At 46.9% G+C, this 16,390-nt stretch overlaps 1 protein-coding gene across 6 annotated transcripts in view; it reads left to right on the forward strand.

Annotated features, from left to right (window-relative positions):
• ITPRID1 (ITPR interacting domain containing 1) overlaps positions 1–15,390 on the forward strand; it is a 79,801-nt gene extending 64,411 nt beyond the window's left edge. For all 6 annotated transcript variants that reach the window (XM_065583728.1, XM_065583729.1, XM_065583727.1 and 3 more), the window contains 4 exons: positions 3,738–3,865; positions 6,292–6,403; positions 12,513–12,848; positions 14,694–15,390. In XM_065583728.1, coding sequence (XP_065439800.1) covers positions 3,738–3,865; positions 6,292–6,403; positions 12,513–12,848; positions 14,694–14,723 — 606 coding nt within the window. In that variant the 3' untranslated portion in view covers positions 14,724–15,390. The remainder of the gene's footprint in view (positions 1–3,737; positions 3,866–6,291; positions 6,404–12,512; positions 12,849–14,693) is intronic.
• Positions 15,391–16,390: the final 1,000 nt, after the last annotated feature.

Here is a 16,390-nt window from a genome sequence, read left to right on the forward strand (position 1 = left end):
TCTGAGAAAAGCTGGGCCAATGGATATTTCTGCACCATGAGGAATGTGCGTGTTTCTCCTGGTTTTGTGTTGAAACTATGGAAACTTGATGGTTTCAAATGAGTTTCTTCCTTTCTTTCTTTCTTTGAACCTGAAACTCAAAGTGAAACTTGGGACTGTTGTAAACACAAGTGGGTGAAAGTGCAGAAAACGGTTAGATTAACCCCTATGAAGTGAAACTGATGAATTTCATGTTATTGACTATATCAATGCTATGGGGGCTTTTCTTTAAACTATTTGCTGAAGTGCTATGAATTTTGTGAGATGTCTCTCAATTGCCACAAGATGTCAGTGTTTCAGTACATTACAGTTGAATTTATATTGTCCAACTTATTTTATCACTCGTCTGATGGTGGTGAAGGATTAACAGTGATGCTTTTTCAGTAATCTGAGACTGAGGATACTGCAGGCATTGACTGCACACTACACCATTGTTCAAGCTCTGTTGTTTAAGCAGGGCCGGTGCAAGGAAGTTTCGTGCCCTAGGTGAAACTTCCATCTGGCACCCCGCCCCAGCCCTGCGGCAGCTCCCTGCCCCCCGCCCTGAGATACCCCCCCTGCAGCAGCTCCCCGCCCCCTGGGGAGCCGTGCGGCAGTTCCCCACCCCAGCTCACCTCTGCTCCGCCTCCTCCCCGAGCACGCTGCCCCCGCTCTAATTCTCCTCCCCTCCCAGGCTTGCGGTGCCAAACAGCAGATTGGCGCCGAAAGCCTGAGAGGCGGGAGAAGTGGAGCAGCGACGGCGTGCTCGGGGAGGGGGCATAAGAGAGGTGAGCTGGGGTGGGGAGCCCTGCGGCAGCTCCCCCCCCCCCCGCCCTGAGGCACCCCGCCCCAGCGGCAGCTTCCCACTCCAGCTCACCTCTGCTCCGCCTCCTCCCCGAGCATGCCGCCCCCGCTCTAATTCTCCTCCCCTCCCAGGTTTGCGGCGCCAAACAGCTGATTGGCGCCGCAAGCCTGGGAGGCGGGAGAAGTGGAGTGGCCGCTGCGCTGGGAGAGGGAGTCTGAGCTGCACGTGTCAGCGTGCCGCCAGCAGCCCAGCCCAGGAACGCTGTAAAAAAAAATTGGGGGCACCGCTTTTTGGCGCCCCCAAATCTTGGCGCCCTAGGCAACCTCCTAGTTTGCCTAAATGGTAGCACTGGCCCTGTGTTTAAGCAAAGATGTGTTAAATCTGGCACTTGTCTGTTGTTAATCATGTGAAATCCAGCCCCTGCATCACAGAAGGACCCAAACGACTGGGAAAGCTGTGATTGTGTGTGTTGGGTGCAAGGGACATGTAGGAAAGCCCATATAGGGGGGTCAGAAAACATTCCTAGTTTTATGTACAGTGGAACTCCATCCCCATCTAAATTGGAAAGCATTTGGTATGCTGGTGTGTAGTCAGTGGGTCTGAGGCTTTACTGGCCTAAAATCTGGACGAGTTGCAGGGAGAGCAGCAGCAGGTTGCATCTGCTGCTACATCCTGTGTTTTAAAATTGTGGGTATTGCTCCACTGCACTAGGTTGAAGATTCTGCTCCTCACTTCTTCATATGGAGAAAATCCTGTGTATGTAGGCTTTATTCCACATGACAGGATTTGGTCCATAATCTTTAGTCCAGCCTGTCAAGGGATTTAAGCATCAAACATTTGCTAGAACAAGAGAAAATCCTGAAAGTAATCAAAATCTATATTAACTGCAACATTGTTCTTGACAGAAGTCAGTGTTAAAACACAGAAAGAGCAAATAGCCATCAGATTATATTGAAGTTGCATGTTTTTATTTTATTCGTCTGGGTATGACATTTTCTTGTACAAGGAAATTATTTCCCAACAGAAACACTTTATTTCCATACCTTTTGGAGGCTCAGTTGCTGATTAACACAACTTTAAAAAAAATTGTTTTGGTTAGGTTTTCCAAAGTGGCCATAACATCATTCTAATCTATTCATGTTCTTATACCATATCTATCACTAAGGTACTTGAGTGATCTCCAGCAGTGAATTAGGGGACATGACCAACATTTTTCATGTCTGGTTCTTTCTTTCTCTCATCCTCTCCCTAGAGGGGGAAATTACATTTTTAACATATGACATGCTATGTCTTTATATTAGCAAAATCCAGGTAGGAGAAATACACCTTGATCTTGGCATGGAACGTTGTGAGGTTTGAGGTAGTTCGGAGATCCCATGGGAGTTGGTTCCACAACCTTGAACCAGCCCTTGAGAAAGTTCTGTCTCATGCACAGACAAGCTTTACTCTTGTGGATAGACCGTTCCATAACATCTTGATGTGCAGGAACCTCCAAAGCAGAGGAGGCCAGTGATCCATTTATTATTTATTCAAATGTATAACTGATCTAAACAATTAGTCTAGAATCCCGTTTCTAACTAAGGCCCATGCTAGAGTCTTAATGGGAAAATGTAAAGTCACCAGAGAAATACTATGCTGCGGGGAAATTACTTCCCAATACAAATCAATGACCACAGTAGAGATGAAACACTGCAGACATTATTTCCAAATATTTATTTGAATGTTTAAGGATATAAACATCTGAATTGCCACATTAGAGAAAGACAGTTCATTCAAACCAATACCTTGTGCAAGAGAGATCCTGGAGTGGACGATTGGGGAATAACCTGCCCATAGAAATTTCTTTCTAACTCCTGTCAGTTAGTGATTGACTTTTTTGCCATGAAGTAGGAGAGTTTATCTCCTGTATAAATAAATGTGCTTTGGCCGTGTTTGTATATTCTACCAAGCAATGTTACTGGCAGGAATGTTCCCCAAAACATTGACTTGTGAACAAATATTGCAAACTCTCTGCAAAAAGCAAACTTTGAATTTGTCTTGGAAACCTGATTCCAAGACTTACACTCATCCAGTCTGGGGACAGAAATCTTGTGTCCTGTGAAAACAGCTCAAATTTTAAATAGTTAATAATGGATATTCGAAGCAATATTTGCGAAGGACAGTTGATGAGCAATCTATAGGCTGAAATATATTTGTGCCAAAAGTCTGCAAACATCACAATTCCCACAGATCTGTTCATTTGCTCAAAACTCTTCAAATAATGTGTTATACAAAGAGAACTGAACTATATATGTCATAGTGCCAGCTCGAATCCCAAAAGAATTGTATAGCCTTTGCAATTTTATCCTAGCTAGTGCAATTGCAGTTGCTATTTTTATTCTTATTAATCCTTTTACCTCCACTAATAATGTAAAAGTCAGCTAAACGTTAACATCTACAAATAGTGGGTCAAGAAAATGTGATGATGGTTCTAGAGGTACAGTGCTCAACCTGTCTTTCAAATCAGACACATGGAGCAAACTTCTTCATTCAGTGATGCTGGTGTAAATCCGGGGCAACTCTATTCAATGCTAATGATTTACATAAGTGTAACTAAGCTAAGAATTTGACCCATTGTGTCAAAATTATGGGCAAAATCCTGTCTCCCTTGAAGACAAGGGCAAAATTTCCATTGACTTCAGGGGAGGCCTATGTGACTTAAAAAGAAGAGCTGATAACTAAATGCGACATTTATATTCTTCAGAAGTCATCTCACTTGTTATCTGGAAGCTTGTACCTACTAATGTCTGACAAGCCTGCTTATGATGTACCTGTTCTGTTGATGAGAATAGGACTGCTGCCTCCTGAGCTGTCAGTATGACAAATATTAAAAGGAAAGTAATGAAATAGTCACTCTTCTTGTTCTTCTTCGTAGTGCACAATCCATGAAATAGAAGCTATGAAGAGATCTTGCCAGAGTTTCCGGGAGAAGCTAGATGAGATCGAGCAGCACCTGGTAGAGCAACATGATCTTTTTTCCAGTGCTATGTCAGATGAAGGAAGGTAATTATATCACTACAGAAATACACATATTATAGTCATTAAAAAAGCAACATTTTGGACCCTGAGTGCGTGTGCAGAGCATCTTGCTGTATGTGCCAACACTCAGACTTAACATTTTTACTGTATAACACAGAAGTCAGCATTCAGTTGTTCATCACTTTATTACTATCCATTTATCCAACCAATATTTTCTAAACTTGACCATGGCAGTGTATGTTATAAACAATTTATGCTGCATTAAGGTTAGGTGTACATAAGGGATTTATAATATATACCAACGAACATACACTCTCTTTGATACTTCTCAGACTCAATGGCTGGGATTCCTCATGAGTATGACATCCCCAATCATGAAGGTGCCATCATGGGTATTGTGCATGTCGTGTGCCCAGACTTTTTCTGTAATTGTGTCCATAGAAAAGTATGACTTGTCTCCATTAATTTCAATGTTCAGAAACATTAGAATTAAAAATATGGTCTATTTTAGTTTTAAATGACTTAAAATACTATGGAAATACAGGCATAATTTGCAATAGATCTCATTTATTTTAACCTCAGCTTTCCAGATGAACATAGGTGGGGGTTTGTGGGGGGAAGGTGGGGTTTGATGATGAGGGCATTATACTAGGGTTACCATTCGTCCGGATTTACCCGGACATGTCCTCCTTTTTGTGCTAAAAATAGCGTCCGGGGGGAATTTGTAAAGCACTCACAATGTCCGGGATTTCCCCCTCCCCCGGCACAGCAGAGCGAGCGGCTGGGAGGGCTGCAGGAAAGTCCCGGGCTGGACTCCGGAGCAGCTGGAGAGGAGCTCCGCCCTGCATTCTGAGCAAGTGTCTCAGCACAAAGTGCAGCCCTCCCCTTTTGCAACTGGGAGCGGTTTCTGCCATGCAGCGTAGCAAAACGGGAGCGAGAGCACTTTGTGCTGATACAAGGGCAGCTCTCCCCTGCAACCCGGTCCGGACCAGGGACCGGGTTTTGTTGTGCAGGGCCAGGGACCGGGTTTTGTTGTGCTGGGGAGCTCAGCCACGTGTCCGGCTCGCACAGAGCCCAACACCCTGTTCTGAGCAGCAGGGTAAGGGGGGCAGGAGAAGGGGCAGGGAGGTTCTGGAGGGGGCAGTCAAGAAACGGGGGGGGGGCTTTTGGGGGGGAGTGGAGAAAGTTTTGGGCAGTCAGGGTACAGGTAGGGGGTAGGGTCCTGGTGGGCAGTTGGGGGGGGGTCTTAGGAGGGGGCAGTTAGGGGACAAGGAACAGGGAGTCTTAGGTAGGGGGTGGGGTTCTGGAGGGCAGTTAGGAGCAGGGGTCCCAGGAGGGGGCAGTCAGGGGACAAGGAGCGGGGGGGGTAGGGGGCTGGGAGTTCTGGGGGGGAGCTGTCAGGGGGCAGGAGTGGGGAGAGGGATCGGAGCAGTCAGGGGACAGGGAGCAGAGGGGTTTAGATGGGTTGGGAGTTCTGGGGGGGGCTGTCAGGGGGCAGGAGTGCGGAGAGGGATCGGAGCAGTCAGGGGACAGGGAGCAGAGGGGTTTAGATGGGTTGGGAGTTCTGGGGGGGGCTGTCAGGGGGCAGGAGTGCGGAGAGGGATCGGAGCAGTCAGGGGACAGGGAGCAGAGGGGTTTAGATGGGTTGGGAGTTCTGGGGGGGGGCTGTCAGGGGGTGGGGAGTGGTTGGATGGGGCGTGGGAGTCCCAGGGGTCTGTCTGGGGGTGGGGGTGTGGATAAAGGTTGGGGCAGTCAGGGGACAAGAGGCAGGGAGGCTTAGATAGTCCTGGGGGGCAGTTAGGGGCAGGGGTCCCAGGAGGGGGTAGTCAGGGGACAAGGAACGGGGGGAGGGTTGGGAGGTCAGGGGGGGCGGGAAGTGGGAGGGGCAGGGGCGGGGCTAGGGCGGGGCTCCTCCCATCCTCTTTTTTGCTCGCTGAAATATGGTAACCCTAATTATACAGATTGGGCCATAACCAAAGGAAGCACTGTATTAGAATCATAGCAGTAACACCATCATCATCACTTTGAAGTGTGGAGGGGGGGGAAGGTATGTCTTTTTTTGTTCGGTTGTTTTGTTTTTGTTTTTTTGTAATGTCATAACTCAAAATGCCTGGCTCCAAAATCTGTTTAGTTGGGTTGTCTGCAGTGAGAACTAGTGCCCAGGACTATTTTTGTACGACTGAATGGTTATTCCCTATGAATTAATATGGGGAAAGGTTAAAAGAGAAAGGGAGGACACACACATGGATTCAGTTTATTCAGAGTTCTGTGGCCTTCATAGTGCAATGCAGTAAAGGAACTATCTGATGTTGGTACTGTTAGGTTATTATTTAGACTGTTTTGTGGTGCTATGTCTGAAACAACACTGCATTAATGGCATGAATGAGAAATGGATGCTTTGCAGAGCATCACTATTCACCTGATTGTTTTTCTTCTGTTGTCTACTACAGGGAGGAAAAAAGACAACTGCAGATCTTACGTCAAGCTGTTCGTCGTGAGGTTTCTGAACTGGAATTCCAGCTGAATGATCGATCTCGCCAGGCTAGGGAGGGAATTTTGATGGTACGTTGTATAAGCAGCTATTCTTGTGAAACGTAGGAAAAAGGAATCTAGTTTAAAGACGCTTTATCCTATTGCCTTTACTGGCGCAATGTCACAGTTAGTGGTTGCCGTATGTGGATTCCACATGCATTTGCTGTCTAGGGTTACCATATTTCAACAAGCAAAAAAGAGGACGGGAGGAGCCCCACCCTAGCCCCGCCCCTGCCCCTCCCACTTCCCGCCCCCCCCAGAACCCCCAACCCTCCCCCCGTTCCTTGTCCCCTGACTGCCCCCTCCTGGGACCCCTGCCCCTAACTGCCCCCCAGGACTCCACTCCCTATCTAAGCCTCCTTGCCTCTTGTCCCCTGACTGCCCCAACCCTTATCCACACCCCCACCCCCAGACAGACTCCTGGGACTCCCACGCCCCATCCAACCACTCCCCACCCCCTGACAGCCCCCCCCAGAACTCCCAACCCATCTAAACCCCTCTGCTCCCTGTCCCCTGACTGCTCCGATCCCTCTCCCCACCCCTGCCCCCTGACAGCTCCCCCCCAGAACTCCCAGCCCCCTACCCCCCCGCTCCTTGTCCCCTGACTGCCCCCTCCTGGGACCCCTGCTCCTAACTGCCCTCCAGAACCCCACCCCCTACCTAAGACTCTCTGTTCCTTGTCCCCTAACTGCCCCCTCCTAAGACCCCCCCAACTGCCCCCCAGGACCCTACCCCCTACCTGTACCCTGACTGCCCAAAACTTTCTCCACTCCCCCCAAAAAGCCCCCCCCCCCGTTTCTTGACTGCCCCCTCTAGAACCTCCCTGGCCCCCTTACCCTGCTGCTCAGAACAGGGTGTTGGGCTCTGTGCCAGCCGGACACGTGGCTGAGCTCCCCAGCACAACAAAACCCGGTCCCTGGCCCTGCACAGTGCTGCCGGACCGGGCTGCAGGAGGAGGAGCTGCAGGCTCAGAATGCAGGGAGGGAGGGACGGGGGGTGGGAGGAGGAAGCTGCTCCGGAGTCCAGCCCGGGACTTTCCTGCAGCCCTCCCAGCCGCTCGCTCTGCTCTGCCGGGGGAGGGGGGAAATCCCGGACATTGTGAGTGCTTTACAAATTCCCCCCGGACGCTATTTTTAGCAGAAAAAGGAGGACATGTCCGGGTAAATCCGGACGAATGGTAACCCTATTGCTGTCAGTTGAACATGTGACCAAACCAACAAGGTTAAATTGTGTCACCTGGTACAACCGTGGGCCGACATTTTCAAAAAGGGACTAGTGATTCCAGGCGCTTCAGTTTTTAGGTGCCCAATTTATGACTCCTTAAAGGGCTTTGATTTTCAGAACATTCTGAGGTCCAACCTTCTGAAAACCAGACCCTGGATACACTCAAAATCACTAGTGGTGTTGGCCACACTGTTGCTCTTTCAAAATCTAAAAAATGTTAAATCCAGTAAGTATTTTATTAATAAACTGCTGTCAGATGCAAAGCAAAAGTTTTCTCTTTGGAAAGAGAGAACTTTATATTTTGCCAGATCTCCAACTGATCACTTGTTTCTTGCCATTTGTGATTTTATAACCAAAAATGTCATCAACTTTCCTCCAAATCAACCACTGTAGTTATAGAATTGCTGCATGACTTACAGTCACATAAGCGTACACACAAAACAACCATTTTGATACTAACTTCACAGTGCAGAAATTTTCAATTACTGAAGGCTGATAAGAGCCTGTAAAAATTAACATGGCTGGTAGGTGCGGTAAGGATTCACCTGGCATGGATACCCATCGTCTGCAGTTAATATGAAAGAAGTAAAACAACTGCTAGGAGCAGTCAGTAGTGAAACAGTTGATGTACACAGAATACGTATCGTAGCTATGGAGCGACTGAAAGCTGTTGTTTGAGCAGTAACTAAAGCCAGCATGAGAGTAAAACCCCAAAAAGATTTAAGTGCTCCTAAATTATTTGAAGGGTATCCACATTAAGCATAATTGTCATCCCCATTAAGCAACAGTTGCTGCTATAAAGCATTGTACCAACCCACCCACCCCCTTCTCTGTGCTGGACACAGGATCTGGTAAATGTCTGGAGGTAGCATGTCTGCACCTGTTTCTCTTCAGGTCAGGCACAGACCTGGATCTGGAAACCCCTGCCACAAAAACACCCAAGTGCACACAGAGTTCTGAGACCATTTAATTAGGCCGGGAGAAGTGGCTGCTCAGTCTGGGCCTCTGTCCTGGTGGGATTTGCTGCTCCATGGCTACTCAGTCTTCCCTTGCCCTCAGGATACGTGCAACCCTAAGTCCCCAGTGCTCATCACCAGTCCCAATCTAGCTGTCCCTGACAGTCCTGTTCTTGGGCTCATTCACACTGCGCCAAGGGCAACACATTCCTTCTTCCTCCCACAGAACTCTCTCACCCACCCCCAAAACACATGCTTCTGTCAGGATGGCAAGTCTCTCCAGCTCCTCCCCACAGTCATGGAATCCTCCAGTTTCTTGCCCCTCTAGGCCGTTGACTCACATAACGTAGCTGTTCACATTTAGGTGCCATCTGCTGGCTTATTACATTACCCTCCATGCCCACCTTCTAAGATGATGTGCCTCCGCATCCTGCTGAAGCTACTTCAAATAGTCCTTAAGCCAGTCTGTGCACCTGCTGCAGTCTGCCCTGGGATTCTGAGACTGGTGGCAGGGGTGAGTCTTCGGAATGCCCCCCTGCTGAGCCCTACCCTGACACCACCTCAAGTGTTTGCTCACGATCCCCATCTTCATCAGGCCAGGGTACCCATTCTAGGCTTTCTGACACAGGAACATTCCTTGTATGTAGGAACTGCAGATGAGCTGCGATACAGCACTCCTGAGAGTATTTTGCCTGAGGTTGGGTGGTCACCGAGGGCTCCTGTGTGGGCTCAATGTCCCTGCCCTCAATTCACAGAGGGCTTCAACTGGTTGTAATCTGCCACAAAAGTTTATCCACGAAGCACCCCAGACAATTTCCTGATGCCTGTAAAAGGGACCATTAAGCTTTCTGCATAATTTTGGACCCTGCCCCTTCCTGGTCTCATACCCACACCGACTTGCTTAGCTCATACACCTCTCTGGTGACCCAGACATCATAGTATTCTTTCCGTCTTTGTGTGGCCGTAGCCTGATTCCTCTTAGCAGCTTGACTCACAGAACTCAAGTATTCTGCTACCTGTGTGACATAGTTGGATGGATTGCTAAACTTGTTTTCTCCTAAAACTTCAGCTCAATGTGCAACAGCAGTCAAAAAGGCTAACCATGTTAGGAACTATTAGGAAAGAGAGAGAAAATAAGACAGAGAGTATCATAATCCCCATTATAAATCCATGGTGCTCCCACACCCTGAATACTGTGCTCAGCTCTGGTCTTCCCATCTCAAAAAAGGATATAGTGGAACTAGAAAAGATTTAGAGAAGGGAAATAAAGATGTTCAAGGATATGGAACAGCTTCCATACAAGGAGAGACTAAAAAGATCAGGGCTGTTCAGTTTAGAAAAGAGATGACTAAGGGCATGGGGGGGATATGATAAAAGTCTATACAATCATGAATGGTGTGGAAAAAATGAATAGAGAAGTGTTATTCACCCTTTCCCACAATACAAAAACGAAGTGTCACCTGATAAAATTAATAGGCAGCAGATATAATACAAACAAGAGGAAATGCACAATTAGCCTGTGGAACTCATTGCCATAGGATGTTGTGATGGCCAAAAGTATAATTGGGTTTAAAAAAGAATTAGATAGGTAATGGAGGATAAGTCCATCAATGGCTATTAGCCAAAGATGGTTGGGGCTGCAACCCCAAACTTGAGGTGACCCCAAACCTCTGACTGTCAAAAACCCGGAGGGGAAGCCTGCTGGATGTCTCCAAAATTGTCCTGTTGTGTACACTTCCCCTGAACCTCTGGTAGTGGCCTCTGTTGGAGACAGGATATAGGGCTAGGTGGACCATTGGTTTGACCCAGTATGCTAATGTTTTAACTCTCCCAAAACATCTACCCCAGATATGCATTCAACAGGCAGGCAGATCTTCCACCAAATAACACCATAAAGGGTGTATATCCTGTAGATGACTGGACAGTGCTCCACTAGGCCATCCTAATGTAGGGGACAAGCTCATATCACTCTCTTTGATTGTTTTGAATCAGGGAGGGCAGCATACCAACACACACGTGGTTGAATCATTGAACTAACCTATCAGATTAGGGATGATAAGGTGTAGTGCAGGTTTTGTGGATCTCCCAAAGGTCACACACCTCTTCAAACAAAGGGAATTCAACATTTCTTCCCTGATCAGCATGCAGGAACTGAGGCATGTGTCTATGGTAGCACACAACCTATTGACAAATGCTACTGTCGGAACTTCCTGATCAGGAAGGGGATATGCTTCTGCACTCCATGAAAAACAGTCAGCCACTAGAAGCACATATTTATTCCCTTGGGGTATAATGGACAAAGGCCCCAAGATAGCCAATGCCATTCTTTCATTCAATGCCTGGCCTGGGTAGAGACCATTGGAGCTCTGGGTTTACTTCCCATTTCTTTTCAAGCCCCACACACCCTCACAATCCCCAGGACCTCCTTCTTTGGCACCACGCCTTGAATAAGTTCAGACCTTTTCCAAGATCCTGGCAGTTTCCGCACCAGCATTCCCTGTCTAACACTTGGCTCAGGCCACATAGTCCAATAGCTTTTCAGGCCTGGACTATGCTGAGCTTCATCTGGGAATTCCCCACTACCAGTTCCCTTCCTACACCAATCTATTGGCCCTATGGGAAACTGAGGCACAGAGAGATTAGGGGTAGAATTCACAAAGGTATTTGGCATCTGATGCCCATTGATTTCAATGGGAGTTAGGCACTTAAATACCTTTGTGAATCTCATCTTAAGTGATTTGCCCAAGGTAACACAAGAAGTCTCTGACAGACCTGGGGACTGAACTTTGTTTTCCCAAGTCTCTAGTTAATGCCCTAACCTCTGAACTATCCTTCCTTCCTAGCCTATGTTGCCTCCCTAAGGACTTATCTATGCAAGGAAATTGACTGGCATTGCTAGAGCTCAGTAATGATAAAAGTGACTTTATTTTGGAATATTTACTCTGATAAAGTCACTTTTATGCTGGAATAGTGTTCCCATGGGGAGTTACTCCAGCATAGCTGTAGAGGCTTACTTATTGTGTTATAGTTGTGCTTGTCATTTTCCCCTGTGTGGATAAGCCCTAAAACACAACTCAAATTGGGGACAGGGAAGAAGGAAGCCCTATCTTCATTTGGTGCAGAGTAGGGAGATGGCCACCAGAGTTGTATCTCCCCAGGGCTGCTCTGCCTGGTTTTAGTGTCGCTTACAGTAGCTGAGGAAGAATAGTTGAATTGACAATGCAGCACTCTGTGCCTGCCCCAACATCTCCACCAGCTTTCTCCTCCACCACAGGAATTCTCCATTAGCCATTTCCAGATTGAAGCCATTCATTTTGCAGTGCCTGCATGACACACAGTGCATGGCGCACTGCTGAATCTGGGCCACAAATTGTTACGATACACCCTTTTCAATCTAGGGCTGCCGCACACATCCACAGAGGTCTGCTTGGGGGGTTGTACTTAGGGTACGTCTTCACTACCCACCAGATTGGCAGGTAGTGATCGATCTATTGGGGATCGCTCTGCTGTCGACTCCGGAACTCCACCGCGGTGAAAGGCGGAAGCGGAGTCGACAGGGAAGCAGCGGCAGTCAATCCCGCGCCGTGAAGACGGGAGGTAAGTCGAACTAAGATACGTTGACTTCAGCTACGCTATTCTCGTAGCTGAAGTTGCGTATCTTAGATCGATTCCCCCCCTTTCCCCCCCCCCCAGTGTAGACCAGGCCTAAGGCAACTGTGTCAGTCAATCACAGTAAAATGGGATTGAAATTTATGTTACTGAAACGTGAAAATGGGATTGAAATTTATTACTGAATTCTTTTCACGGCAGCATATCAGCTGCCAAATTATACTTTGTTTTTTTGACCAGCAATAAGAAGTGGGCATGCTTCATAACCTCTCCTGTGTATCACCGTCTGATACCTTTTATAATTTTTTATTACTACAATATGCATGTCTTCCCTATTTTCTCTGCTGCAGCTGGACCAATTACTAGGAGAACAATCCCATCTGTTTTCAGAGCTTGGACTCCCTGATTGGAGGGAAGAAAGAAATGCCCAGAATAAACAAGTTGCTCCAGATGCCACTGACACTACACATCCTAGAGCTGGGTGCTCAGAAACGGTAGTTCCAAGGCGCCTGAGCAGAAGTGAAACATTCCCATCAGCTCCATCAGCCTCAATGCCAGGAATGCCAGAGATACAGTTTCCTGCTATGGCAACAGCGGAGCTAGACCCACAGGAACTCCCCAGCAGTAAAAAGGAAATAAAAGGTCCTCCCCAGCCAAAAATTGACTTTAAGGCTTTTCTACAGAGTGTAAGAATTCATTTTATTCTGGTTGCTTGCGTATTCCAATGTCAGAACATGCTGACACAAGATTACTATTGTTTTTATTACAGTAGTGGCTAGAGGCCCAATCAAGGGCCCCTTTGTGCTAGGTGTTATACATACCCCTACCAAGCTATAATTTCTGCTCTAAATACCTTACAATCTAAATAGATAGGGCAGACAAAGGGTGGGGTAGCATTCTCAAAATTAACTGCAGCGGTTACTCATGGTAATGTGGGCAGTATTATTATGTGGCTGGTGGTATCAGCAATGCCTTGTCAGTCTAGAACTCCGAGTGTGATTGGTTGAGATCTATACCAAACTGTGTGAAATTAACAAGTAGCATTAGCCTGCAAAACAACTTCAACTAGTTTACATGGACAGCCAAGGTAATGAATTTAGGTATCAGAGGGGGTAGCCGTGTTTGTCTGTATCCACAAAAACAACGAGGAGTCCGGTGGCACCTTAAAGACTAACCGATTTCTTTGGGCATAAGCATGATGCATCTGAAGAAGTGGTTTTTTACCCACGAAAGCTTATGCCCAAATAAATTAGTGAATTTAGGGTTTCACCGGTTTTGTGTAAAAGTGAAAATGCTCACCTTTTTGACTGATCTGCTTTTACAGTTTCACCATCAATAAGAAACAGATTTTTTTCTTTATTGTTCAAGATACAAAAACTTAGTAAAAGAGATTAACTAGAAAGTGGTCTACCTAAAAAGTCAGATGGGTAATGGTCTTGGTCTTTCACTTTTCCACTTAAGAATATGGACCCAAATCTTTAGGGCTGGACCTTCTCTTAAGCAAATAGATAGAGCCAAATTCTGCACTACCTTCATATAAGCCTCAGTAAAATCAGTGGATTTTATTCTTCTCACTTTTAGGGTTGCCAGGTGTCCGGTTTTCGGACACTGTCCGGGCCATTAAAAGTCCAGTTGGCAGGCTCCCGCCTGGCTCCGCATGGCTCCCGGAAGCGGCGACATGTCCCTCTGGCTCCAAAGCGCAGGGGCAGCCAGGGAGGCTCCATGCACTGCCCCTACCCTATGAGCCAGCTCCTCAGCTCCCATTGGCTGGGAACTGCAGCCAATGGGAGCTGCGGGGGCGGCGCCAGTGCACGGTGGCCGCATGCACCCCTCCTGCACCCCAAGCCCCTCATCCTCACCCCACACCCCCAGCTGGAGACCTCCCCCCCCCAAACACACTCCAATGCCCTGTCCCATCCCAGTGCCTGCACCCCCCAGCCAGAGACCTCTCCCCCCACACCCCATTCCCCTGCCCCAGCCCAGAGCCCTCTCTCATACCCTAAACCCCTCATTTCTGGCCCCACCCAGAGCCTGCTCCACCAGCCAGAGCTTTCACCCCCTCCTGTACCCCAACCCCATATCCCAGCTCGGTAAAAATGAGCGAGTGAGTGAGTGTGGGGCAGAGCGAGTGACAGAGGGAGGAGGGATGGAGTGAGCAGGGGGTGGGGACTCAGAGAAGGGGGCGTTCAGAGGGACATGTCGCCGCTTCCGGGAGCCATGAGGAGCCAGATCGGGACAAGGGTGTTCGGTTTTATGCGATTAGAAAGTAGGCAACCCTATTCTCATACCAGTTTTACACACAGGAGTTATCCCTGATTTATAGTGGTAAAGCAGAATCACGAAATCATTTCCAAGAATGAAGCCCCTGGCTTAGAGAACCAAACAAGCAATTAAAGATTTCTTTTAATGTATTGTGTTCCTTTATACCAGATATTTAAAGACTAAGACTGTTTAGTTATTTAGAAACTAGTTGTTAGTTGATTACTAGTTTTTAGTTACTTAAAGACTAAGACTTATTTTTCTTTTGCCAGCTGAAGAAATCATTCCGAAATTTTCAGTAATGACATAGCAGAATGAAGAGATTGAAGGAAGACTGACAACTGTGGACTTTTAAAAAAAAAAAATAGTTGTGACTTCTTCCTACAACAAACACTTTAAAGCATCTAAGGCTTTACAAAAACAGAATGAAACAGCTGTCATTTGCAGCAGGGCATTCTATATATTTTCGCAGTGCATGGACTGCCCTGAAAGGAAACCATTTATCTCGATGAGGGTGCCATGTATTGTGCTGTTCTGTGGTCATAGGCAAAAGGCCTGCAGTAAATTCTATCCTTTGGCACACTATTAGACGCCAGATTGTAAGCTGTCATTTCAAAAAACAGTTGAGCCCTCATAGTTGTGAAGAAAATCTTGGAAACGTGAACCAAGTAAACTGATGTTGCACTGTCTTCCTGTACATTCACCCAGCCTGAGAAAATAACTTGGAAAGGTATTAACTGTATAACTGCTGGTCATTTGAGTGAAGCAGCTAGCTAACATTCATCCTCAACCCCAAACTGCCTCGCACACTTTCCCTATCAACCACTAAAACCTCCATCTTCCCTGACAACTTCTATGATGGATGTATCTATCATCGCTATAAAAATCTGCAGCACAATGCCAATGTGTGGACAGCATACAATGTAGATTGAATTGAGTACCAAAATATATAACACAGTGAGTATCGTACTGATTGTATTAGTCATTTTCATATTTAATTCATAGAAACCTAATTTTAAAATAATATAACTGAAACCACTGCAAAAAAACCTGCAGAACCCAAGAAGGCTGCAGGATCCAGGGCCACTGCCTCAGCATTCTGGTCCAGTTTGCCGTGGAGTACACAGGGCTTTGATTTAAACACAAAATCTATTAGCTTGGAAAGCATGCATAACTTCTGAGGCACCTCTGGGTCTACCAGCTGTGTATGGGATGGCAATACATAAAGTGTTCAGTATTAGAGACATGGTATTTTGTCTGACTGCTTTTTAGCGTAGTGCTTTACAGCTACAAGGATTGCCAGACATCTAACCATTTGTTTAATGCCGTGAAAGCGTTTTTGTGTCATTTAGGCCTTCATCTTCCAAGTCTTTACCCAATGGAAGTGCAAGTGAAGGCATCACTTGCTCACCAGTAAGATTAAGTGCTGAATGGTAGTAAAGATCCATTTTTCTCCACTTACAGTGCACAGGGTAACAAGCAGGGCAAGGCTGTCATTGGCTTAAGCAAAAGCCTCAACAAGTTAATGGGGTGTTTATTAAAGCACTCCTGGTGTAGAATAAAATTCATCCCTCTGCAGATGGCCAGCATGGGACCTGTGCACCACTTACACCCTATTTGAAGGCATAATAGGGACTTAAAAAAGGTGCTTGGGACTTGTAGCCCTCTGCACAGGGGTGAATTTCACCTGCCAGTTAGTAGGCAGGAGTAACCAGTCACAGCAACACCCTTTAAAATGTGTGTGTGTGGCACATCACTCGCTCATCATTTTCTACTTTGCACTGACACGTTCCACCCTCTGAGGGTGAGGATATGTCCCGTTTCGGACAGGACAGGACAGTCCCTTTTTTAAGCCCTGTCCCGGTCGTCCTGACTTTTTTGGCAAAGGGAACATTTGTCCCATTTGCTCGGGCCAGCTTCATCAGCTGGCAAAAGCAAATAGGCCAAATGCCCATTTTTGTCAAAAAGC

This window comes from Chrysemys picta, chromosome 2 (assembly GCF_011386835.1).
Source record: "Chrysemys picta bellii isolate R12L10 chromosome 2, ASM1138683v2, whole genome shotgun sequence".
Classification (NCBI taxonomy): Eukaryota; Metazoa; Chordata; order Testudines; family Emydidae; genus Chrysemys; species Chrysemys picta.